At 40.1% G+C, this 25,372-nt stretch overlaps 1 protein-coding gene across 1 annotated transcript in view; it reads left to right on the top strand.

Annotated features, from left to right (window-relative positions):
• Positions 1-25,372, top strand: part of INSR (insulin receptor) — a 1,335,646-nt gene that overhangs the window by 993,236 nt on the left and 317,038 nt on the right. Inside the window, exon 12 of the mRNA XM_044090750.1 lies at positions 105-244. Within this exon, the coding sequence (XP_043946685.1) occupies positions 105-244 (140 nt within the window). The remainder of the gene's footprint in view (positions 1-104; positions 245-25,372) is intronic.

Here is a 25,372-nt window from a genome sequence, read left to right as displayed (position 1 = left end):
TGGTTGGTTACTGATTGCCAGTTTGCTTTCTGAAATTGTTATGCATAAAGTTGCAGTATTAAACAAGAGAGCACTGTGATAAGTAGCACTTTGTTTTCTTGCAGCTAAAGCTGATAACATTATTAAGCCCATCATGTCTCAAGTGATGGATAATGTTGCTCATCTGGAATGGCATGAACCAGAAAATCCAAATGGACTGATTATTCATTATGATGTTCATTATCGACGACTTTCGGACAGTGAGGTAAGAATAATTAGAGGTAATATGAAGACTATATACAAAGTGAATTGGTGCGATCAAAGGTATTCTTTAGTCCAAGACAACTTGCACACTATTTTTTTATAGATACGTGAAAAGTAATGCATGTTGAGCTTACAAGCTAGTGAACAATTGTGCTTTAGGAAATAAAGGGCCATGTTTCATAATATGTGTGTCTTTCGGCTTTTCCCGGTTAGGGGTCACCACAGCGGAACTCCGGTCCGCTAATTATTGGCAGTAGAGATTTACGTGCTGGCTTGCCAGGCCTAACGCACAACCTTCATCGAAGGAATGCCCGTTCATGCATGTCGCCACACAGAAGACGCTCTGAGAATCGAACGGGCAACGTCTAACTGTGAGGTAACAATGCTACCGCAGCACCACCACCACAGTCCATGTTTCAAAATATATAAAAATAAAAATTTAAAAAGGGATTTTTAAATCAGATAATTTCAGAACTAAGGAACAGAATATCAGATTAAACTTTAAAGTGACTATCCACAGAGTCTAAAATTTTGACTGAAAGAAACTTGTCCTGATACCTCCCAGTTGTCACTACCCACTTATCATGTTATCATCAGCCCTACTCCTGGTTTCAGTGTACTTTATGCACTGTTTTCATTACCTCTGGTGAACACAATTTGTTTAGTTTCTGTCAAAGCTTTCAGTCCCCGATCACTGGGAAACAGTGACATCATTACATTTTTGCATTTGTGGTGGGGGTGGTTAGACATGACTTAACTTTTTATGAACCTGTCAAAAAGCTTGTATTAATTGTGCAGCTCTTTATTTCTTTTTATTCTGTATAGCGCAACTGCAAGCAGTATTGTCAGGAGAGTACAGTTTAGTGAATTCATACTAAATCTTAGCAGTCTCTTGACATATTCCCTTTACTCCATAGTAAAGCAATCTCAGAATTCATATGTATGACTATCACAGGTTGCCATACTGTACAGTCCCTGTTGTGACTGTATGTTTTGGACCGCATTGTTTAAAATTAATTTATTGCTTGCATGGCACACGTTTTTTACAGCAGGTCAGAAAACCATACAAAAACGGCATGGAACAAAACAGAAAAGAAACAAAATAAGATCCAAAAGACAAACCACGAGATTCTTGAGATTGTGCTTTCATTCTTTAATATATTCACCATAGAACTTCCTCAGAATCTTTTTACAAAATGTTTCCATGCCATTATTCTCCAGACTTTGTGCCAAAAACACACACACAATCAACTACCATTCAAAGCACATGCACCCATTGAAATATAATATTTTAATTAGTTTCAAAGATCTCAAAAAAGAAACCTTTCCTGGTATCGGGACCAATCATTATACACAAAAAGCAAGTCAATCAATAGATTTTAATAGCTTTTTTTTACCAATCAAAAAGTAGAATAATTCCTAGATCTTAATTGCCTTTTTCACCAGTCAGAAAACAGTATTAAAATCCATTGTCAAAAAGTGATGTTCCCAAACAAATCTCCTGTACAAATGCTATCCAAGTTCAATTCTGTTAAGCTTCTGAAGTCAGACAAGGTCGGGCAAATTTATTCTAAACTAATAATTCACTCCCAAAATAAAACATTTTATGTTGATCGTGTAATTTAATCCTTGTGGTCAGTCTGCCATACTTGCTGTTTGCCATCTAGATTTACAGCATTCCAGGCGAACCTTATAATCACTTTCTAAAGCCTGGATTGCTACACAGTTAATGACAAAGAATGTATACTTCTTAAAACTTTCACAAATCAGTGTGTGTTTTGCTAATGCATTGCTTGCATCACTTTTTCTGATGGCTAAATTATGATCTGATGTTGTTGATCTTTATTCCATTCATCACTGATGGGTTCAGTTCCGAGCCCTCTGAACCGAGTCGGTCTTATACCAAGCTCGCGCTAGCCAAAACTTCTCGAGCTAAGCTTCTACCCTTAGTGCCCTTCTCACTGTTACCTCAGATCTCGTTTGCCATGTAAAGCCACGTTTCAGCCGCGCTCTCAGCTAAGTGAAAACTTTTTGATATCTCTCAGGATATTTTGTCATTTTTCCTTTTACTTGTGGTTTCTATTTATATTTCTATACTCTTACAGCTATATTTAGACCTTTCACTCTGTTTCTACCCATTTGATTAACTTTTTAAGTACCTTTGGTGGTACGGCCTTTTTTCCCTACCCTTGTGGTATTTCTTGAATACTATCGTTAGTATTTGTTCTCTTTTCCCTTTAACTAGTTGTGTGTTGACATATTTCATAGATTTAGTGTACATTTAGATAGTTTAGACTTGGAGATAGTAGAGTTTGAAATTTTTCTGTAGTATTCTGATAGGATTGTTTGTAAATTTCATGATGTCTGATAAAAAGGGCACATCGAGTTTCAAACATTGTGCTTCATGTAAGGGTAAGCTTCCTAATAGTGATGCCCATGATGATTGTGTTTGTTTGGGGGTGTCCCATCTTTCGGTGCTACCCCCTGTGTGATTTGTCAAAGTTTCAGTCTGCGTACTTTGAACGAGCGCAAGAATAAGTGGATTCTGAAGGGCCTACTTAAGTCACCCTTTTCAAAGGCCCTTTCTGCGACGGCGGTCTCATGCCCTCCAATCAAGGACAAGAAAAGGTCCCACTCCGATGTTCTTCATGTTTCGCTGTTGCAGTCATTACTTTTGGGTTATCTGCTTGCAGTAGCCCTCAGTTGGTGTGATTAACAAAGTCTTGGGTCCTACATCGGTTGCTGTCCCTTCTTCCGTGAAGTCATGTCATTAGGGGTATAAAACATGCAGCCGACGTCATTACATCAGTCTTTCTTACCGTGCGGTGCCCGAAGCAGAATCAGTTCTCAAGTGCCTGTCGGCCGACTCTTGAAATTTTCATTTTCAAGTTTCAGAACCAAAGTCTTCAACTAAAAGCGAAGTACCCCATTTGGGAAACTTTTTCTTGCTCTAATTTGATGTCAGTAAAAGTAAAGGATTGCATTTCTTGTGGAAAGCAAATACCTCATAAAGATTTTTATTCGTACTGTATTCCTAGCCTAGGCCCTGACCACGACGTACCTCGCTGTCAGTTTTGTGCCTTATTTAAACCATGAACTATCCGTCGTCAGTATATTTACGTGTCTAAATATTTTGGTGCTCAGTTCAGTTATCCTGATATGTCTTGGGTAAGCCATCCAACTACTGACATTCCAAAAAAACACACAGATAATTATCCTGATGTCTTCGGTAAGCCATCCGATTACCGACATTCCAAAAAAACACAGATATAGACAAAGACGGGCCGCCCAGTTCGCCGGTACTCAGCGAGGCACTTTTGCACCCCTGATACCCACTACTTCAGATTTGCCGGCCTCTACTGAGACCCATTCGGAGTCCAGTATGCCACGAGATGCTTCAACTGTGGAACCTGTGGATGTCTCTACCTTGGATGGGTCCGGAGCCGCTGTGCAGGCACTGGCTTCTGAGGATGTATTCAGGCCTACTGACTTGCATATTAAACCGGCGCCATCTTCTTCTTCAAGGCCTAAAACTCTAACCATGCATAGAAAACTGACACCTAGACTGCATGGCCAGGCCTCTATGCCTAAAAAAGCAAGTAAGAATGGCTGAAGACCTTATTACTTTAATCGGGGGAAGCCAACCTTCCCCCTGAGACCTAGGATGGAGTTTGCTTATGATCTGACCAGGATTCTGAAATTTCTGTTTCTTCTGATGACCGGGATTTACCCTTATCTACCTATGAGGAATTCTGATGCTGAGGACTCTATTCTCTCTGCTTCCCCCACTAGAGGATCTCTCTTTTGGTGAAACTTTACATACTCTCAGGGATCATTTTCATCGGGAAAGTCAGGATTTCTCTGATTCTAAAAAGAGGCTTAGGGATTTCTTACTCCTGCCCCAGCACAAGCCTTTAGCTATACCTCCTGTTCTGGACATTATTGGTGATGTCTTTTAGGAATCTAGCATGGCCCCTGACTCTTTACCTCCTGCTTCCAGAAAACCTGATAGATATTATAGGGTTCCTGACTCTCACAAGTTTCTTTTCAAAAATCCTACTGCAGATCCTAAAACCATTTCACAAGGACCCAAGGGCATTAAAGCTACTACTGCCAAAGTCCTACCCCCTCTGATAGAGACTCCAGGGCACTGGATAGATGTGGTAAGAAGGTATACACTTCTGCAACCTTGGCTATTAGGACCTTGAATTGCCAGTTTCATATGTTAAGGTATCAGCTACATATTATTGGATTGCTTAAAAAGAAAATGATGATTCCTGATTGTGCTGAAAATAAGGGTTTACAGGACTGAATGCTTTCTGCTGAACAAGTTGGTAAACATACATTGCAGTGTTGTTTTGAGTCACTAGAGGCATCTTGCAGGGCTGCTGTAACTGGGGTCTGTATTTAGAAGGCATGCTTGGCTTAAGGAGTAATCCTTGCCAGATCATGTTAAAGCAAAATTACTGGATGCTCCCTTAAATCAGGACCGCCTGTTTGGCAACAAGTTAGAAGTTCTTAAAAAGATGGAGGAAAGAGCTAAAGCTATGCAAACTGTTAAATATTTTTTTACAAGTACAACCTCCAAGATTTAGTAGGCATTGGCCTTCTAAGAATTTGTCCTTTCGTGCCTCTTCCAGACCTTCTCAGTCCAAACCCAGATCCAGCAGAGCACCCAGGCTTCAGTCACAGGGGACGCACAGGACTAAGCAGTGGAGGGCCTCCACTCCCAAATCTGGGAGTTATAAAACTCCCTCCTATGGTAACCTGTCTCAATGACTTCTTTTTAAAACTTCCAAGCACTTTGCTGCGCCCAGGGTATTCACAAAGTGCCTAGCTCCAGTCATTGCATTCTGCAGGCAAATAAGTATTCAAATATACCCATACCTGGACGATTGTCTAATTCAGGCAGAAAACCAGGACATACTTTTGAATCATCTGGCTTTTGTACAAAGGGTGGTAACTTACCATAAACGAAAATAAATCACACCTGGTACCCTGTCAACAAATTATATTCCTGGAAGCAAGCTTGAATACAACTTCCAAGATGGCTTTCCTCACACCAGAGAAACAAATTCACTTGACAACCTACTTCAAACAAGTGGCCACAAAAAGCCTTCTATCTGCAAGACAAATACTACAAGCTTTGGGGTTCTTGGCCTCCTGCTTTCTTCTAGTTCCATATGCAAGACTGCATATGAGGAAACTACAATGATATCTAAAAAGCCTAGAGTTCCTCTGGTGGGCAGAGGCCTGCCACCAAAACAAGGGACTACCATTCATACTACCCTTTGCCTCCCAAACCGTAACAGTCGCATCAGACTATGCATATGGGGGGGGGGGGCGCACCTGGCAGTGAAGTGCATTCAGGGCAAATGGAACCCAATTCAAATGCACCTTCACATCAATCGTACAGAAATGTTAGCTGTACAGAATGCTTGGACAGCCTTCAAGGACCACATTCTTCCAGGACAATTAATGGTAAAGACTGACAACACCACTGTTATGTGGTACATAAACAAGCAGGGAGGTACACATTCTTACCCCCTCTGCAGATTAGCCATGGCATTGTGGAACACAGCCTTGAGCTTACCAAGTGCATCTACAAGGTCAATTCCTGCCGGGAAAACTAAATACACTGGCAGACGAACTAAGCAGAAACCTCATGGACCCACACGAGTGGAAACTTGAACCAAGGATTTTCAACATGTTGACAAGCAAATGGGGGAGCCCAGATATAGACGTGTTTGCCTCCCCCCGGAACTATCAGTTGGAAAAAAATTTGCGCAAGGACACCCCACAAACAAGCTTGGAAAGTGGATGCTCTGTCCTTCAGCTGAAGGAAAAAAAATTCAGTTTATGCCTTTCCTCCTCTTCCTCTGCTCTCCAAAGTACTATTAAAGATCAAACAAGACAAACCAAGGATGATATTGATTGCACCAGACTGACCCCGCCAACACTGGTACCCCCTCCTGCGCACTGTGTCACTGTTGGCCCCATGGCACCTGCCTCAGACTCCTACCCTGCTGTCTCAGCAGGAGAACCAGATTCTGCACCCTCAGCTTCAAACACTGAACCTAGCAGCGTGACTAATTACCTAAGCTCTCCTTTACCATCCCTCAGTAAACCAGTGATGGATGTCATTTTAGAGGCAAGGAGGCTTAGTACTAGAAAATCTTATGCTGAAAAATGGAAAAGATTCTGTGCCTGGAGCCAATCTCAAGGGATGAGCACAGCAGTGCCCAATTTACCTCAGATTTTACAATACTTAACTGAGATGCTTCACAAGGACCTGTTATTTTCCTCAATAAAAATTCATGCCTCAGCCATTTCAGCTCATTATAACACACATCCTCCCTTTTTCTCTCATCCACTGCTTAAGCAGTTCCTCAGAGGTGCCAAAAATGTAAGACCACCCAGGAGAGCTCCAACTCCAGCGTTGGACCTTAACATTGTATTGGAAGAAAGTCACACTTCCTCCTTTCGAGCCAGCTGCTACTACATTTTTAAAATTATTTTCTTGGAAAACAGCTTTCCTTTTAGCCATCACTTCAGCAAGAAGGGTATCTGAATTTCAGGCCCTTATGGCAGTGGAGCCTTTCATCATCTTTCATGCAGACAGGGTGTCCCTCAGGACCAATCCCTTTTTCATGCCAAGGGTGGTATCCAGTGTGGCCTTTAATCAGTCCATTCATTTGCCAACCTTCTTTCCTAATCCACAGAACAAAGGGGAATGGATACTGCACTCCTTAGATATGCACAACTTCGATTCTACTTGGACAGGACTAAACCTCAAAGGAAATCTGAACTGCTGCTGCAGAGACAGAGGAGAAGGCTATTTCAAGGCAAACCATCTCCAAATGTATAGGCCATTGCATTCATTTCTGCTATAAGCACCATGGAAAACCTATCCCGCAGGGGATCAGACCCCACGCAACCAGGGCTGCATTTACCTCTACAGCCTTTCTCAGAGGTGTACCTACCCGGGATATCCTAGAAGCTGCTACCTGGAGTTCTATACATACTTTCACCAAGCATTACCATTTGCCAATTTACTCTAAATCCAGAGCTGGCTTTGCCAATGCAGCTTTTCAGGGCCTTATAGCTGGTCCTAATGCTATCTAAATTCCTCCTCCCATCCTTAGCTTTGGGAATCTACCCAAATGTAATGACTGCAGCAGTGAAACACGAAGAACATAGTACAGTTGTGTACATGTACCATAAATGTAGATGTTGGAGTGTAGTCACTGTTTCAGTCCTGGTTACCCTCACTCCAGCCCCCTGACTTATTTTGGCTATACCTCTTCTGCCCTTTTCAATGCTTAAAAGCTTTTTGGTGTATTTGTTCTTTTTGTTGGAGGTATAACCTTGTATGTTTATAGATTTAATTGCTTCCCATTGGGGGGGGGGGGGCACCTGACATCTGGGGTAAGAAAAACTGATGTAATGATGTCATCTGCATGTTTTATACCCCCTGACGACCTGTCGTCATGGAAGAAGAGACAGCAACCGACGTAGATCCCAAAACTTTGTTAATCAGGCTGACTGAGGGCTACTGCAAGCAGATAACCCAAATGTAATGACTGCAACAGTGAATACACTTGAACATCTACATTTATGGTAAGTGTACACAACTGTACTTTCCCTTTTCATCTGGTGACAAGGGTAAATTTGTTAAGCCTAAATTGCCTAAGCTATCTTCGGAGCATAAGTGTGCCTCATCGGCAACAACCTCTTCTGCTCTAGCTACGACTACTCCTATGTCGGCGCCAGTTTCGGCTCCAATACTGTTTCAGGCACCAACAGTCACCCTCAACGACTACTACGACTTCAGTACCAAGTGCCAATTTGGCACAGTGCACACTTTTGATTCCTATATCTGCAATAACATCTGAATCTTCTGCATTGGCTCCGAGTGCCCCTTCGGCACCGAGCCATTTTACGGTCCCGATAGATACGAATCTGACTCCACTGCTTCTGGTCTCCCAACTTGAGACATTGGTGCCGGTAGATTCCACACCACGGACCCGATACTCTCCATCTGTAGGCCCATTTCTAGGACAGGTGCACAGTCTGTAATTAGAACAACCTGACTCCCCATCGGGAGTATCCACTAGATCCACTAGGAGCCTTTCAGAACTTGATGTGCGGGGATACCCACCCCTTCCAGGACCCATCCTCCTGAAGGACTTGGGTTGACTTCTCCACAGACTCCATCCTACTTTCCTCCTTTGACCATACCGGTTCCAAAGCCTCCTGCTGCAACATCCTTTTCATAACCCCACCCCCATCTCGGAACCTGTAGTGGACCTCGCTGGGGCTCCGGGACTGTCCCTTTGGCCTTCGGTCCCCACTGAACCGGGTCTTCCTCAACCCTATGATTGGGTTTGCAGGCTCCTCAGTTCGTGGCACAGTTCTGTGTGTTTCTACGGTTCTGTCCTTTGTGCCAGGAGTCCTATCTGCACTGATCCTGCTTTGAAGCTCCATCCTTGGGAGCGGGTTTGATGGAGCGGGGGTTTGATCCCGGTTCTGAGGTTGTACTCCTCGGTTCCGGGCTCCCATCCCTCTTTGGGTGGACCTGCTTTCCAAGCTGTGGAGTGGGCACTTGCTTAATGGAAGTATACTGCTGATGTTGGAATCCCAGACCTCTCCTTCTGAGCCACAGCCGTCACAGGCCACCTCCCTGGGACATCGGTTAGGAAAGCCACAGGACCCTCTGTTGCAGGGTGCCCCTCTTCTGAGTCTTCCTCAGAAGCCCTCACTGAGGAGTCCCCACAGAAGAAATCATGCAAGAGGAAGCACGTAAACTCTCCTGAAGAGTGTCTAACAGAGGACACTGATTTCGATGACGTTGAAGGGTCCCCACGGTCACCCTCTGAGGATGTCTCCTTTGGAGACATCCTTGAAATGTTGAAACAGACTGGTGACTGGGTGACCCCCGCATGCAGACAAGCTAGTACAACTTGTGATGCAGGGCGCTTGGTAGAACCATGATTCTTTTGAGTTGATCCCTCAGAGACCTGACAAGATACTTTCTCCAACCCAAGGAAAACGCACATTGGTCCAGAGGTCTTCCAGTCAATGCTATGGTGGTGGTGGCAGCCACGAAAAAGGATCTCACCGAAGAGAGCCATACTGTTCACCTGCCCAACAGAGTCCTGAACCATGGACAGATTAGGGAAGCGAGTCTTTGTTTTAGCTACCTTTGACATATGGTCCCTGAATTACTTGACATGTTTTACGAGGCTCCAAAGAGACTTGGTTTTTGAACTCTCTGGAACACTTGCAGGACAGGTGTCTGACGAGGTAAGGGATAAAGTTGCCTCACAGCTCACAACCTTGGAATCGATCTCCAATTTGTCCATGAGGTTGCTCTCACATGCAAGCGAAGGGGCAGCTAGAGCTGCGAGTCCAGGCATAGTTATGAGGCGCCATGCCTGGCTGCACCTCTGTGACTTCACAGACCCTTTCAAGTCTTTCTTCCTAAATGCTCCCATCAAAGCATCTTCCCTTTTTGGCCCCAAAGTGAAGGACACACTGGCCAGGTGTGAGCAGGACGGTTAGACCCTTTCTGCCATAGGTCTACGTTTTTCCAATTCTCAACGTTCCTTTTCCAGGAACCAGAGGAGTGGCATAATGTGACACAAAAAATCTCAGGGTCCTTTCCATGCCACATGTGGTGATACCACGAGGGGCAGAGGGGGACAATTCAGGAAGACTCCCCTACCGAGACAAGGGGGGTCCACGTAATCAGGGACCCAGGGATTCTTTCTCTGGACAGCCTTATCGGCACTCCTGAAGAGCGGCCTGATTTGCTTTCCTCTGGAAGCAGTCGGGGGTCGTTTTTCTCTGCACCAAGCTGTCTGGCATTCAGTAACCACCGATCCTTGGGTGCAGATCATAACCAGAGCTTACACCATTCCCATCACCACTTATCCAAAACCTCTGACAAAACTTCCCGATGTTCCACCCAGTCAAAGGGAAGAAGCAGCTGCAGAAATAAATGAGCTGTACCAAAAAAAGTCATCCAATTAGTCCCCCCAGACCAGTGCGGATCTGGATTTTACTTGATTCTTTGTGGTACCCATTCTGGATCTCAGCAGTTTGAATAAGTCTGTTGCCCAAACCTAATTCTGGATGGTCACGGTTCAGTCCATTCTCCCTTTCCTAAGGGAAGGCGATTGGATGTGCTCTGTAAATCTCCGGGACTCGTATTACCACATCAAAATGGACAAGTGCTCCAGGAGTCAACTTTGCTTCCGGGCCGGCTAGGAGCCAATCATTACCAGTTTCATGCCCTACTGTTCGGACTCTTTACAGCCCCCAGAGTGTTCACAAAATCCATGAGAGTGGTTGCAGCTCACTTGAGACTGCAAGGATTCCAGGTGTTTGCGTATTTGGATGATTGGCTCCTTACCACCCCCACACCAAGCATCTTCTGGTAACAGCCCTGCAATGCAGCCTTTCCCTGGTGAAACTTTTGGGGATAACTGTAAACTGGGAGAAATCCCATCTTGCCTCCAGTCCAGAACATAGAACTCATTGGAGCACTCTTCGACACCCGCTCTTGTCTGGTGTCGCTCCCAGTTCACAGACTTCAGAGATTGAGGCTCCAGCTCTGGGTACTCTTGTCAAACCAAAGTCTCAGTGAGAGAGATTCTTCAGGTTTTAGGATCCATGGCTGCTTTCATACCAGTAGTGCCTCTTGTGAAACTGCATATGCAAATGCTTCATAGGCTTCTACTCCACAATATTTTCCAAATTACCACCCTCTATGCTTTCAAATTCAGATAACCAATTCTTGCAAGCAGGACCTTCTTTGGTGGATGAGGGCAGACACAGAACTTTGGAGCCGCCCAGTGTTTTTCGTGTTTCACTGTTGCAGTCATTACATTTGGGTAATCTGCTGGCAGGTTACCCTCAGTTGGCCTGATTAACAAAGTCTTGGGTCCTGCGTCAGTTGCTGTCCCTTCTTCTATGACATCAGGTCGTCAGGGGTATAAAACATGCAGCCGACGCCATTACATCAGTCTTGCTTGCTGCACGGTGTCCGAAGCAGAAGCAATTCGCAAGTGCCGATCGGCCGACTCCTGAAATATTTGTTTTCGAGTTTCAGAACCGAAGTCTTCTACTAAAAGCTACCCCGTTGGGGAAACTTTGTCTTGCTCCTTACCGATGTCAGTAAAGGTTAATAATTACATTACTTGTGGGAAGCAAATACCTCATAAGGATTTTCATTTGTACTGTATTCCTTGCCTAGGCCCTGGTCATAACATGCCTTGCTAAAACAAACTTCCAACCAAAACTAGTAAGCAGCAGCAATCAGAACCTTGACTCCTAGAGTTGATGTATAATCCTCTTTATTACGAATAAAACTGGACCACAACGAAAACAGTGAAAACAGTTGTAAACAGTTATAAAAAATAGTACTAAGCGCTTTCACCCTTCCATGTCAGGGCATCATCAGAGTACAAAATAACTTAGCCTAGAACGTCCCTTAAATTCAGTTACTATGATTACTCTAATTACATAATTATGTTAATCAACACTCATTGACTGAAGCTTGTATTATATTAGCAGTGAATGAAAAATGCATTTAAAATAAATTAAAGAGAAACTGCTGATGCAGACATTAAACATATATTTAACCCTTATATCAGTTTGTTATAAAATTTTTAAATTTTTTAAAAAAATGTTTAGTTCATACTACAATTCCTCACGTTGACATAAACATTTGGTATAAATTATTTGAGTCTATTTTTGTATTTGTGTCACAAAATAATATCAAATAATTTATATTTTATACAGTTGTAAATTAGTGTAATGAAAATATTTTACCAATAAGTTAAACAATGAATGTAATATATGTATATATATATGGTAGTTATTAGGTAATAAATAAAAAATAAATATTAAATATTAAATATTAAATATTATAAAACTAAATAAAATCTGATATAATTTGATATGTGTGTGTTAACCTTACATTTAAATTTAGTAAATTTTATTTTGTTGTAATGGTGTTTAATAAGAATAAATTAATTATATAATGTTACGTTAACATGATGAATTGTACCAATTATTATTAAATTTAATAAGTTTGTAGATAAAATGAATAAAATTTGTTAAAAATGAGAATAAGAAATAGTTTGAGTAATTTATAACAATTAGTTTTGATGATTAAAAATATATGTACAAACATTATTGTATCTTTAGATTGGTAATGTCTAACTACGTGACTATTTTTTGTGCATGTATATGTTATAATTGTATAAATAAATGTAAGGGCTGTGAGAAACATGTATAAGTAAAAAATGTATATAATATATATATTAAATAAATATATATATGAAACATTGTGTGTATGTCATTAACTACTATATAATTTGTGATTTTAACTTCAATATACTAGTAATGGAAACTTGTTCGTTGATGCCTGGCCACTTATTGGCGTTTAATCTTAGTTGCCAAATACATTCTCTGGCTTCCAAAAGGGTCTTAATATCGCCCCCATTGTACAACTTGTGTTGTGGTATTCTATCTATAACAAAAAATAGAAATTTTTTGAAATTGACACACACCGTACTGTGAATATATAAGGCACTTGTTTCTTTCTTTATCTTAATGTCACTGGTGTGTTCAATAATACGAGTTTTTAATTTTCTGTGTGTTTTGCCTATATAAAAGGCCTGACAACTTGTACAAGTAGCAGCATAAACAACCATACAGGTATTACAATCACAAGTTCCTGGACATCTAATTGTTTTTTCATAATTGTATATAGATAAATATGGTCCATTGTTAATGAACCTACATGAACGACATCGTCCACATTTGTACATTTTGGATCTCGTGTACATTTCATTACTAAAAGGTTTCTCAAATAAATTCTTTAAACTTCGCCCCTTACTAAAAGTACATTTTGGCTTGTTACCAAGTATTTTCCCCAAGTCAACATTAATTTCTGTAATAATGTTCCATGAGTCATACATCACTTTAACTATATTTTGAGATTTTTCGTTAAAGGGGATGATAAAAGTGTCATGTCCAACATTCCTAATATTAGATACATCTTTACATGGTAATCCATAATGTATAATGGGTTTATATAGTGTTGTCCTATTACTTTTTACACTATTACCAATTCTTGATACCAACTCCTCTGGATAAGCTCTAGCGGTGAACATATTTTTCAGTATGGTGAGCTCATTTAAAAAGGTCTCTTCATTACTCACTAATCTTGACAGCCTCACCATCTGGCCCTTAACTAAATTCGTTTTCTGGTGGTTCGGGTGGCTACTATCAAAGTGTAGAAATGAATTGGAGTAAGTTTTTTTCCGATAAATATTAGATTCTACTTTACCATTTTGAAATGAAATTGTGATATCTAAAAAGTTAATCTTTTCGACAGAAGTATGGCTAGTGAATTTCAAAAAACTAGTTGTTGAACCAATATATGTAATGAATTCTTTAAGCCCAATCTCAGACCCCTTCCAAAAGATTAAAATATCATCAAGAAATCTTAGATAGATCAAAATGTTACTCCAATAAGTACTAGTAAAAACGTGTTCCTCCTCCCATGCTGCCAGCACCAAATTAGCATAAATAGGGGCACATTTGGCTCCCATTGCAACACCGTTTTTTTGTCTATAATGTTGACTGTTAAAATAAATAAAATTATTTTCTAGAACTATTTCCAACATCTGTGACAACAGTCTAGTTTCAGAGTTGCTATAGCCACTGTGTTTGTTGAGACAAATTTCAAACAACTCAAGCCCTTCTTGGTGTGGAATCACACTAAACAAATTAACAACGTCAATGGTGACCATACAAAAATCAAGATGACCGTTAAAAGAATCAACAAAGGTACGTAACAAATCCAAGCAGTGCCACGAATCTCTAATAATGTGTGGAAAGTCTGACAAAACTTTTTTACACTTAAAATCAATATAGGCAGCCAAAGCCTCTGTTTTGATCCTTTGGCGGAGACTATAGGTCTAAATGGAGGGTTATCAAGATGTTTGTGAATTTTTGGAATCCCAAAATAGAGGGCACTACTGGGTATTCCACTGATAAATAATGATAAGTTTGTGCATCAATCATTCCATCCATCAAAAATTCGTAAAGCAGCCAATCAATTTTAGTATAGGCCATGTCCACTTCGTGTCTATTCACCTTAACATAGGTACTTTCATCATCCAATAATCTGGCCATTCTATCTATATAATCACAAGTCAACATAATAACTACACCACCTCCTTTGTCTGGTTTCATTATTCTGAACTTGTTAGAACTGGTGAGCTCTTTTAAACAAAAACGTTCTGCTGAAGTTAGATTATATGTAATACTGTTTTTTTCATTGAGTATTCTTCTTATGTGTGTTTCACAAAGTTTTTCAAATATGTGTATAATGAGATTCTGAGGTGGTATAAATGTACTGTGACGTTTAAGAGTTAGTCCTCCGTCCAATGTGGTTGGGTTAGAATCATGAAAAAAAAACCTTTAAATTCAATAACCTGGTATAAGTTTTTAAATTAATCAGAACTTCACCAATGTCTAACTTAAAGGTTGGCACAAAAGTGAAACCTTTACTGAACAATTTTAGGTGTGTGGTGTCGAATGTTTTGTCAGTAAAATTATACAAATTAAAACCCATGTAATTAATAACTTTTATTCCGTTAGTTGGGTTTGTCATGGCAGTGTTGACCCTTGTAGTCTGTTGTTGCACAATTCCAACCTCTGGATTTGAATGTAATGTTAGCAAGGTACCACTTGGTGCAAAGTATGAATTGTCAAACTCCACATTACGTTGTGTTTCACTTTGTGCTACCATCTGCCCCTTCTGTTGCCTCCATTGTTGTAGTTCCTTTGAACATAATAGTTTTGGCTGCCCTGCCTCTCCCTTATCCTCTCTGATCTCCTTAGGGCTGGCTGCTCTAAAAAAACTGACTGTGCCTCGCCATTATTATCAAAATTGCTTCGATAGCGTAAATCATGGTCACCTTCAGCGTTAACTTCATCAAAGTTAGAATGTAAATTAATATTCCCATTTGTATTAAAATTTGTACTAAAATTCCTACCATTCCCTGCTATATTGGTGTTTCGGGTGTGATTTTGTGATTTCATATTTTTATATTCCCTAAAATGGTTGTAAACTCTGTTATTTTTATAATCATTAGTATCTCTCTCGATTTTTGAGTTTTTAATGTCTAAACCTTTAGTAATATATCTGTCTAAATCTCTAAAAATATTTTCCATTTTAATCTTGTTGTACTCAAATAAAACATCTGCTTTAATACTTCTATCTAAATTACACAGTTTATCCTTTAAGACATTTAACTTATCGTTGTTATTTCGAATAATGAGTTTTAAAAGCTCAAAACCAGTGTTATCAAAAAGTCCCTTTAACTCTGAAAAAAGTGGTGTGCCTTCAGCAAACCCATGAGGCAGCTTGAAGATACGAAGTCCCTTAGGGACTTGTTTTAGCTCTAGCGAACGTTCCAAAAAGGCGTTATCCATCTGTAGAGATTTGAAAGTTTTTAATGTCTTTTCAAATTCCTCAAGCCTTGAATTGAGTGTACCTTGGTTCGGAGCTGTGACAAAGCCTGCTCTATTCAGGTTTGGAGCTGTAAGGAACCGATTGAGGTCAATATTACCATTAGATGAATTGTTTGTATGTACATTTACTCTTCGAACCGTCTGATTATGTTGGTAGCTGTTGTTAACGTTTGAAGGTATCCCAGAGACGTCTTCTCTCCCTGACGTCACTGCCTGACGCTGAGGGCTGACCGATCGTTGCCTGGCAACTATGTTGTGTACACTAGTATTAGGAGTTGAATGCAAAGTGAGGAGCCGCTCCTGTGAGTCTGTGATAATCATTTCCGATTCATTGCCTCCTAAGTGTTGCTGCTCGTTTAAAGCTTTGATAAGCTTGTTGGTAATATCTAAATGCTCCTGTAGCAACCGCTGCATCATAGTGACGGTTGTTGATAGATCCAATAATCAAAGCCACAGATTAATTAGAGCCTTTGAATATAAATAAATACGAGCAGAATATATAGTGCAACAGTGTTGGTTCTTTCACCCTAGCTCAATAAATTCTTAGTCTTTCAACCAAAGGCGAGATTAATTGCCGTTGTTGATCTCAGTGTTATAGTTGGATGTAATGAAACTTCCTACGAGTTGTCTTTACTACAAACGTTAATAAAGTAGGTTGAGCACAGTCATTGATGTTGCTAATGACAGAATTTTACTACAGTATAAAGAAGCTTCCTGCAAATAGTCTTTACCCCAAAGAGTGAACTGAACGGTAAACTCTTTTCATATAACACAGCTGTCAATCACGGATAACTGCACTCCTTCAGTATGTCAGTACAACTGATGCACTAACTGCTGAGCAAATATTTGTTTAACACAATGAGCTAATAAGTGCAATATTGCTTTGTTAAAAAATGTACACTTTATGTGCGTAGGTAATACTTTTGACTAGCGGAATACAGTAAATTCAACAGTTGATGCTGTGTAAATGTCACTTTATAAATAATAAATGATAGATGCAGGCTTACTTAACAAGTTGCCCACGATAGCGCAACCGCTGAAATTCCATAAAGGTGAGTACACAATGTCCAGTGAATAATTCGTTTGCTGAGTTCTATTAAGTTGAAAACAGTTGAACTCGGTTCAAACACAAAGAATTCTGAGTTAGATGCGCACGATGTCACAGCCACTAATGTTTGTTGAAGCTAAATCCAAAGTGTTCAATCGATAGTTCATTTACCGAATTATATTGAGTTGAAAACAATTTGAACCCGGTTAGAACCCAGAGACTTTTTAGCTGGTTGTGTACAATAATACAAACACTGAAATTCACTGTAGTTGAGTACGGAGCATTCAACGGTAATTCCGTTGAGTGAATTCAGTTTAAAAAGAAGGCTTAAACCCAAAGACTTTCTTTAAAGGTTGTTTAAAATGCTGTCAAGTCGTATTGCAGTAATTCGTGTAACAGTGTTAGCTGAGTTCAATGAAATAGCAGTTCAAGAACAAGGAGTTAATTAGCAAGTTGTGCTCGATAGCACAAACTCTGAAATTCCTAAAAGCTAAATTCAGAGTGTACAACAAAATTTGTTCGTTGGCTGAATACAAGTACTTTAAAAGCCGAATTAAACACAAGGACGTTCTGTAAAAATTCTTTGAAATGCTGTCAAGTCTTAAAACTGTGATTCAAATATCAGTGTTACCAGTCACTTTTGATCCGTTAGGTCCGGCACAAATCCACAGTCTAGGTTCAAACAGGAATCTGATGAAATTGAGGTGTAAAACAAACTTCCAACCAAAACTAGTAAGCAGCAGCAATCAGAACCTTGACTCCTAGAGTTGATGTATAATCCTCTTTATTACGAATAAAACTGGACCACAACGAAAACAGTGAAAACAGTTGTAAACAGTTATAAAAAATAGTACTAAGCGCTTTCACCCTTCCATGTCAGGGCATCATCAGAGTACAAAATAACTTAGCCTAGAACGTCCCTTAAATTCAGTTACTATGATTACTCTAATTACATAATTATGTTAATCAACACTCATTGACTGAAGCTTGTATTATATTAGCAGTGAATGAAAAATGCATTTAAAATAAATTAAAGAGAAACTGCTGATGCAGACATTAAACATATATTTAACCCTTATATCAGTTTGTTATAAAATTTTAAAATTTTTTAAAAAAATGTTTAGTTCATACTACAATTCCTCACGTTGACATAAACATTTGGTATAAATTATTTGAGTCTATTTTTGTATTTGTGTCACAAAATAATATCAAATAATTTATATTTTATATAGTTGTAAATTAGTGTAATGAAAATATTTTACCAATAAGTTAAACAATGAATGTAATATATGTATATATATATGGTAGTTATTAGCTACGAACAAGTTTCCATTACTAGTATATTGAAGTTAAAATCACAAATTATATAGTAGTTAATGACATACACACAATGTTTCATATATATATTTATTTAATATATATATTATATACATTTTTTACTTATACATGTTTCTCACAGCCCTTACATTTATTTATACAATTATAACATATACATGCACAAAAAATAGTCACGTAGTTAGACATTACCAATCTAAAGATACAATAATGTTTGTACATATATTTTTAATCATCAAAACTAATTGTTATAAATTACTCAAACTATTTCTTATTCTCATTTTTAACAAATTTTATTCATTTTATCTACAAACTTATTAAATTTAATAATAATTGGTACAATTCATCATGTTAACGTAACATTATATAATTAATTTATTCTTATTAAACACCATTACAACAAAATAAAATTTACTAAATTTAAATGTAAGGTTAACACACACATATCAAATTATATCAGATTTTATTTAGTTTTATAATATTTAATATTTAATATTTAATATTTATTTTTTATTTATTACCTAATAACTACCATATATATATACATATATTACATTCATTGTTTAACTTATTGGTAAAATATTTTCATTACACTAATTTACAACTATATAAAATATAAATTATTTGATATTATTTTGTGACACAAATACAAAAATAGACTCAAATAATTTATACCAAATGTTTATGTCAACGTGAGGAATTGTAGTATGAACTAAACATTTTTTTAAAAAATTTAAAAATTTTATAACAAACTGATATAAGGGTTAAATATATGTTTAATGTCTGCATCAGCAGTTTCTCTTTAATTTATTTTAAATGCATTTTTCATTCACTGCTAATATAATACAAGCTTCAGTCAATGAGTGTTGATTAACATAATTATGTAATTAGAGTAATCATAGTAAATGAATTTAAGGGACGTTCTAGGCTAAGTTATTTTGTACTCTGATGATGCCCTGACATGGAAGGGTGAAAGCGCTTAGTACTATTTTTTATAACTGTTTACAACTGTTTTCACTGTTTTCGTTGTGGTCCAGTTTTATTCGTAATAAAGAGGATTATACATCAACTCTAGGAGTCAAGGTTCTGATTGCTGCTGCATAACATGCCTTGCTGTCGGTTTTGTGCTAAATTTAATCAACACACGATTAAACATCGGTATATTGTTGCTTCTAAGTATTTTGGCTCAAGATTTAACTATCCAGAAATGTCATCGGTTAGCAATCCGACTACCGGAATACCTAAAAAACGCAAGTCTAGGTTCAAAACTGATGACTATGGTTCTCCAAAGCCAGTCGCCGGTTCGCCGGTACTCAGTGAGGCGCTTTCGCAGCCCCTGATACCCACTACTTTTGATTCGCAGGCCTCTACTGAGACCCATTTGGAGTCCGGTATGCCGTGAGATGCTTTAAGTATTGAACCCGCAGATGTCTCTACCTGAGCTGAGCAGGCACCGGCTTCTGAGGGTGTTTTCAGGCCTAAATATTTGTATATTAAACAGACTCCATCTTCAAAACTAAGGCAAAAATCTACTTCTATGTCTAAAAAAACTACGCTTGGGCCATGTGTACAAACCCCAAAGCCTACAAAACAAATGATCAGAATTGCTGAAGATTTAATTACCTTGATCAGGGGTACCTATCCCCCTCCTTCTAAGAAGCCTAGGTAAGGCACTGACTATTAATCTTCAGATCAGGTTTCTATTTCTTTTGCTTCCTCTTCTGATCAGAATTTATCTATACCTACTTATGAGGACTCTGATGCAGAAGATTCCATCCCTTCTGCTTCTCCCCCTCAGGATTTCTCTTATGGAGAAACTTTACATACCTTGAGGAAACACTTCCATTGGGAAAGCCAGAATTTCTCTGAATCTAAAAAGAGACTTAGGGATTTTCTTCTTCTTCCTCAGCATAGGCCTTTGGCTGTACCTCCTGTTCCTAGACATTGTTGATGATTTCTCAGAATCCAGTACGACTCCTAATTCCCTACCTCTGGCTCTTAGTAAGCCAGACAGATACTACAGGTTTCCTGAGTCACACAAATTCCTTTTCAAAAACCCTACTGCTGACCCTGAAACCATTTCTCAGGGTTTCAAGGGCGTTATGGCCTCTACTGCTAAAAATCCTACCCCTTCGGGCAGAGATTCCAAGGTGCTGGATAGATGGGGTAAGAAGGTTTACACATCTGCAACCTTGGCAATCAGGGCTTTAAACTGTCAATTTCATATGCTTAAATATCAACAGCATGTCATGGGTTTACTTAAACAGAAAATGATGTTGATCTCTGTGTGGAAAATAGAGTTGCAGGATTTATTACATTCAGCTGAACAAGTTGGAAAACATACTTTGCAATGTTGTTTTGATTCCTTGGAGGCCTCTTGCAGGGCTGCTGTAACCAGATCTGTGATTAGAAGGCATGCTTGGCTCAAGGAGCAAAATCTGCCTGACCATGTTAAAGCAAAATTGTTGGATGCTCCTTTACAACAGGACAGTCTCTTTGGTAATAAGGCTGAAGAAGTCTTGAAAAAGATGGAAGATAAAGCTAAATCTATCCAAACTGTGAAAGATTTCTTCCAAGTGCAGCCACCCAGATTTAGTAGGCACTGGCCTACTTAAGAACTGGCCCTTTCCAGTTCCCATGAGAGCAGCTCAGGTCAAACCCAGACAATTCCAAAGTGTCTAGGTTTCAGTCACAAGGAACTTTTAGAACAAAGCAATGGGGCGCCTCCACCTCCAAATCTGGAAGAAACAAGGCACCTCCCTATGGTAAAGAGTCTCAATGACTTTCCACTGCAATCACCAAGCACTTACCTTTTGGCTGCCCCTTTGGGGGGAAAACTGGCACTTCATGCACGAAACTGGCAACTGATTACCCAGGACAAATGGGTTTTAAATATAGTATTCCTAGGATACAGATTTCATTCCCACACGTTGCCAATCTCAAACGGATTGCCAGGTCTGCATCCAAATCAGTGGGCAGAGGCCCAGAAACACGTTCTGTCCCTCATGAATATGGGGGCTATTCAACGAGTACCAGAAAAGGAAAAAGGGATAAGGTTTCTATTCCAGACTTTTCTTGGTACCCAGAAAAGACAAATCATGGTGTCCAGTTCTGGACTTATCAATTCTAAATACATTTCTGGACATTCCAAAATTCAAGATGCTGACTCTTCAACAGTTACTACCTATGCTAGGCAAAGGTGCTTGGTTGGTAACTGTAGACTTAAAAGAAGCTTACCTGCATATCACAATCAGGGAATCTTGCAGAAGATACCTCTGCTTCAAAGCAGGCTACTTGCATTACCAGTTCTCTGCACTTCCCTTTGGCTTATCTTCTGCACCCAGGGTTTTCACAAAGTGCCTGGCACCAGTAATTGCATTTTGCAGGCAAAGAAATATTCAAATTTATCCATACCTGGTCCATTGTCTAATTCAGGCAGAAAACAAGGACACTCTTCTAATGCAGTTTGTAAAAAGGGTTCTAACTTGTCTGGGGTACACCATAAACGAAAATAAATCACAGCTGGTACCCTATCAAAAAATTATATTCCTGGGTGCAAGCTTGAGTACAACTGCCTAGATGACTTGCCTTACACCAGAAAAGCAAATTCAATTTAGCTCTTTTGTAGTTCCCTGTTTAAAATCCGCCTCTGGGTGTTTTTTTCTGGCTATACTGCTCAGACAAGCTCCTCGTGGTCCTGCAGAGTGGTCCTAGCTACAGAGAACTCAGAAAAGCGACTACTTTCTGGATTTAAGTATCTTTGCTTTTTTTTTTCACTTGGAATAGCTTCTGTAGCTTACCCTGAACAAGCTTGAACTGTTTTTTTAACTGTTTGCTGCATTATTTTAAAATCTGCACTTAAAGTTACTTTTTAGTTGAATTTGATCGAAAGTTTGTTTGTTTGTTTAATTTAACTGTTGAGGCTGCCCACTAAAGTGTGCTAGCCTGTGTAACTGATTTATCACTGTTTCTGCATTTTCTGTGTCTCTATCAAAAAAACAAAAAAATAATCCTTGTTTTCCCGCCTCTCCTCGACTAGTTTAGACCAGTTTACAGGCATTGCTGTATTCTGGGCTGTGGTGTAGTTCCTGTGTTGTCCATTACCTTACTTGGATAGAAGGAAGTTTCTTTGCTCACCAGTGGGAGTGGGGAGCCTTGAGCAGCCTACCTGTCCCTGTAGGAAGTGACCTCAGCACAAGAGCTGTAGTAATTGGTTGTTTTGGACCATTTATATCTCCCTGTTTAAAATCCGCATTTGCACAGCTTTGCGCGGTTGTGCACATAGTGCAGCGCCGGTTAAACAAGGTTAAACTTCTTCTGGCTCCGCCAAGTCTGCTCTTCAAATTTTCCCTTATGGAAGCTCTACTCTTAGTATAATCAGACTACTCACTGTATTATAAGCCTAGCACTTGTTCTCAATACTTCTCTACTAAGTAAGCACTCTCGTACTAAGTAAAGCACTACATCTACCTACCACCCCTGTGAATATCCACTTCCCTTAAAGGTACAGCACTCCCTTATACTGTTCTAGCATGTCGAGTAGTGGATTACTGGCATCCTCTCCAGTTCAGCTGGTCAGTCTGGGTATCTTGAGACAATGCTACAATTGTCAAATATACACAGACAACCCTCTCCTCCTCCCAACAAACACAAATACATGTGCGAGATGCAACTATATAGCCAAACTGGAGGCTGAACTCTCTCAACTCAGGGCTGGCATGACCAGACAGGAGGAGATGGTAACCACACACACAACAATCCCAGTCCCACATAGACCTACCACAACTGCAAACCAAACACATAAAAACACAGAGACATACTCGGAGGCTCTAATAAAAAACTTACCAAAACAACAGAGGCTCCCAAAGCAGACATCCAAAAATCCACCACCTCAAAACAAAACACATGCAACACATACTTCAATAAATCAGTGTGTTAACCAATCACAGCCCTTAAAGCCAAGCACCATGCCTGATACACTAGTAATAGGTGACTCTATAGTCAGACACACTGATCTCCCGCTGACCAGGCTGAACAAGGAGAGGGTGACTGTGAGTTGTCTGTCGGGAGCTAGGATCTGCCACATAACACACGCACTCAAGTCACTCCAAAGCAAGTACAAATATGACTCCGTCATGGTTCATGCTGGCATGAATGACCTGAGACGTACCTCCCTGGACTACATGAAAAGAGACATAGAGGAGCTCTCCAATTATGTAGCCCAGGCTGGTATGACCCTGACCCTGAGCAGCATCTTGCCCTCACCAAGAATGATACCACAATACAAAGACAAGAAGATCAGCTTTAATAATTGGCTCAAGTACTGGTGTCATTCTAAGGGGATCCAATGTCTGTCTGCCTGGGATGACATGTTGGACAAGCCACGCTGCTTCGCAAGGGATGGCTTACACCTGTCACCACTGGGCTTCCGGATATTGGCTAAGGCTCTTGCCACCCCCATAGTGCCTTTTTTAGGCAAGGCTCAAAAGACAAACCCACCTCCTTAGAAAACAAAACTGGAAAAAAACTAAGGGTAATGCTGCTCAACTCCAGAAGTCTAAATCTCAAGATGCAGGCACTCTATGCACTCCTCAGCATGGACAACATCGACGTCTGTGCAGTAACTGAAACCTGGTTCAAGGCTCCTGAGAGCACCCCAGCGCTACCAGGCTTTACCTCGTATCATGCTTTTCAGCCCCAACACCCGGGCCGAACCACAAAGGGAGGGGGAGTGTCCATATTCATCAAGGACACCCACACCTCCAGGTTAGTAGCAACACATGAACCATCAGAGACCATACAGGTGCAACTTACCATAGGCAAAACTGCTATACAACTGGTAGCATGTTACAGACCACCCTCCCAGTTTCAGGAACCCCACTCAGCCTTCCTGAAGACATTGGAGGATATGAATGTATCACAAAATACCATCATACTGGGAGACTTCAACTACCCAAACATAGATTGGGTACATTATTCTAGCCCTAATACCCTAGCCCAAAGGTTCCTGGAATTCATAAATTCAAATGCACTGCAACAACTAGTCACCTCTCCCACTAGGGGAGATAATATACTAGACCTGATAATCACAAACATGGGGACAAAATGCTCCACACCGGAAGTATACCCCTCACTAGTGAGATCTGACCACAAACTAATCACCCTGGATATACATATCCCACCTCCACCCCCAGCACAAAAGACCACAGTGAAAAACTTCTCAAAAGCAGACTTCACTCTTCTTAAGACTGAGATGGTATCCTTTAAGCCCACTGTGCCAGTGGATACCACATCCCACAATGCCGAATCCTTCACAAATGCTTTCTATGGACATCTCCAAGAATGCATGGATCATGCAATCCCAAATAAATCCAAGTCCCTCTCCACCAAAGGCAAGCGTGCTGTCTGGTGGACCTCAGCCATTAACAAATTGTGTAACAAAAGAAGGAAGCTACTGCACGTCAGAGCAAAATCCCATAAAGGGAAGACATCTCTGATCAACATTAGCAGAAAACTACGTTCTCTCATAAAAACATCCAAAGCCAACTTTGAGAGAAAAATCGCTAAGGACACTAAAGATAACCACAAAGCCTTCTTCAGCTATGTTAGAAACCTGGGCGGAAACCCTCAGATATGCTCAGAGTTAGTTCACAACAACAAAAAATACACTGAACCCACAGATATTGCCAACATTCTGGCTGACAGGTTCAGTGCAAATTTCTCCCCTTCCTCACCCCCAAAAGAAGAAATACTTATCCCAGCTGAATGTAATCTCCCTGTCATCTCAGATGTCCAAGTGAGAACCGCCCTAAACAAAGCTAAAAACACAGCATCAATGGGACCTGACAGTATCCCGGGTTGCGTGCTACGTGAACTCCAAGAGGAGCTAAACCCACACACAAAAATGCTATTTAACCTTAGCCTTACTTCAGGATATGTACCTGAACACTGGCGTACAGCAACAATGGTCCCACTCCACAAAGGGGGTACCTCTACAGACCCTGGGAACAACCGCCCCATAAGCTTAACCAGCCTAGTCTGCAAAGCTATGGAAAGAATTATTATGGAACTCATAAACAGAGACATAAGGGACCTACAGACACTTGACCCCACCCAGTTCGGCTTTGTAAAGGGCAGATCCTGCCTTTTGAACCTGGTTGACTTTTTCGAAACAGTCACTAGAGCCAT

The sequence above is a fragment of the Protopterus annectens genome, chromosome 13.part0 (assembly GCF_019279795.1).
Source record: "Protopterus annectens isolate FY-2018-M chromosome 13.part0, PAN1.0, whole genome shotgun sequence".
NCBI lineage: Eukaryota > Metazoa > Chordata > Ceratodontiformes > Protopteridae > Protopterus > Protopterus annectens.
The sequence above is the reverse complement of the archived record's forward strand: the minus strand, read 5'-3'. Positions and strand labels throughout refer to the sequence as shown.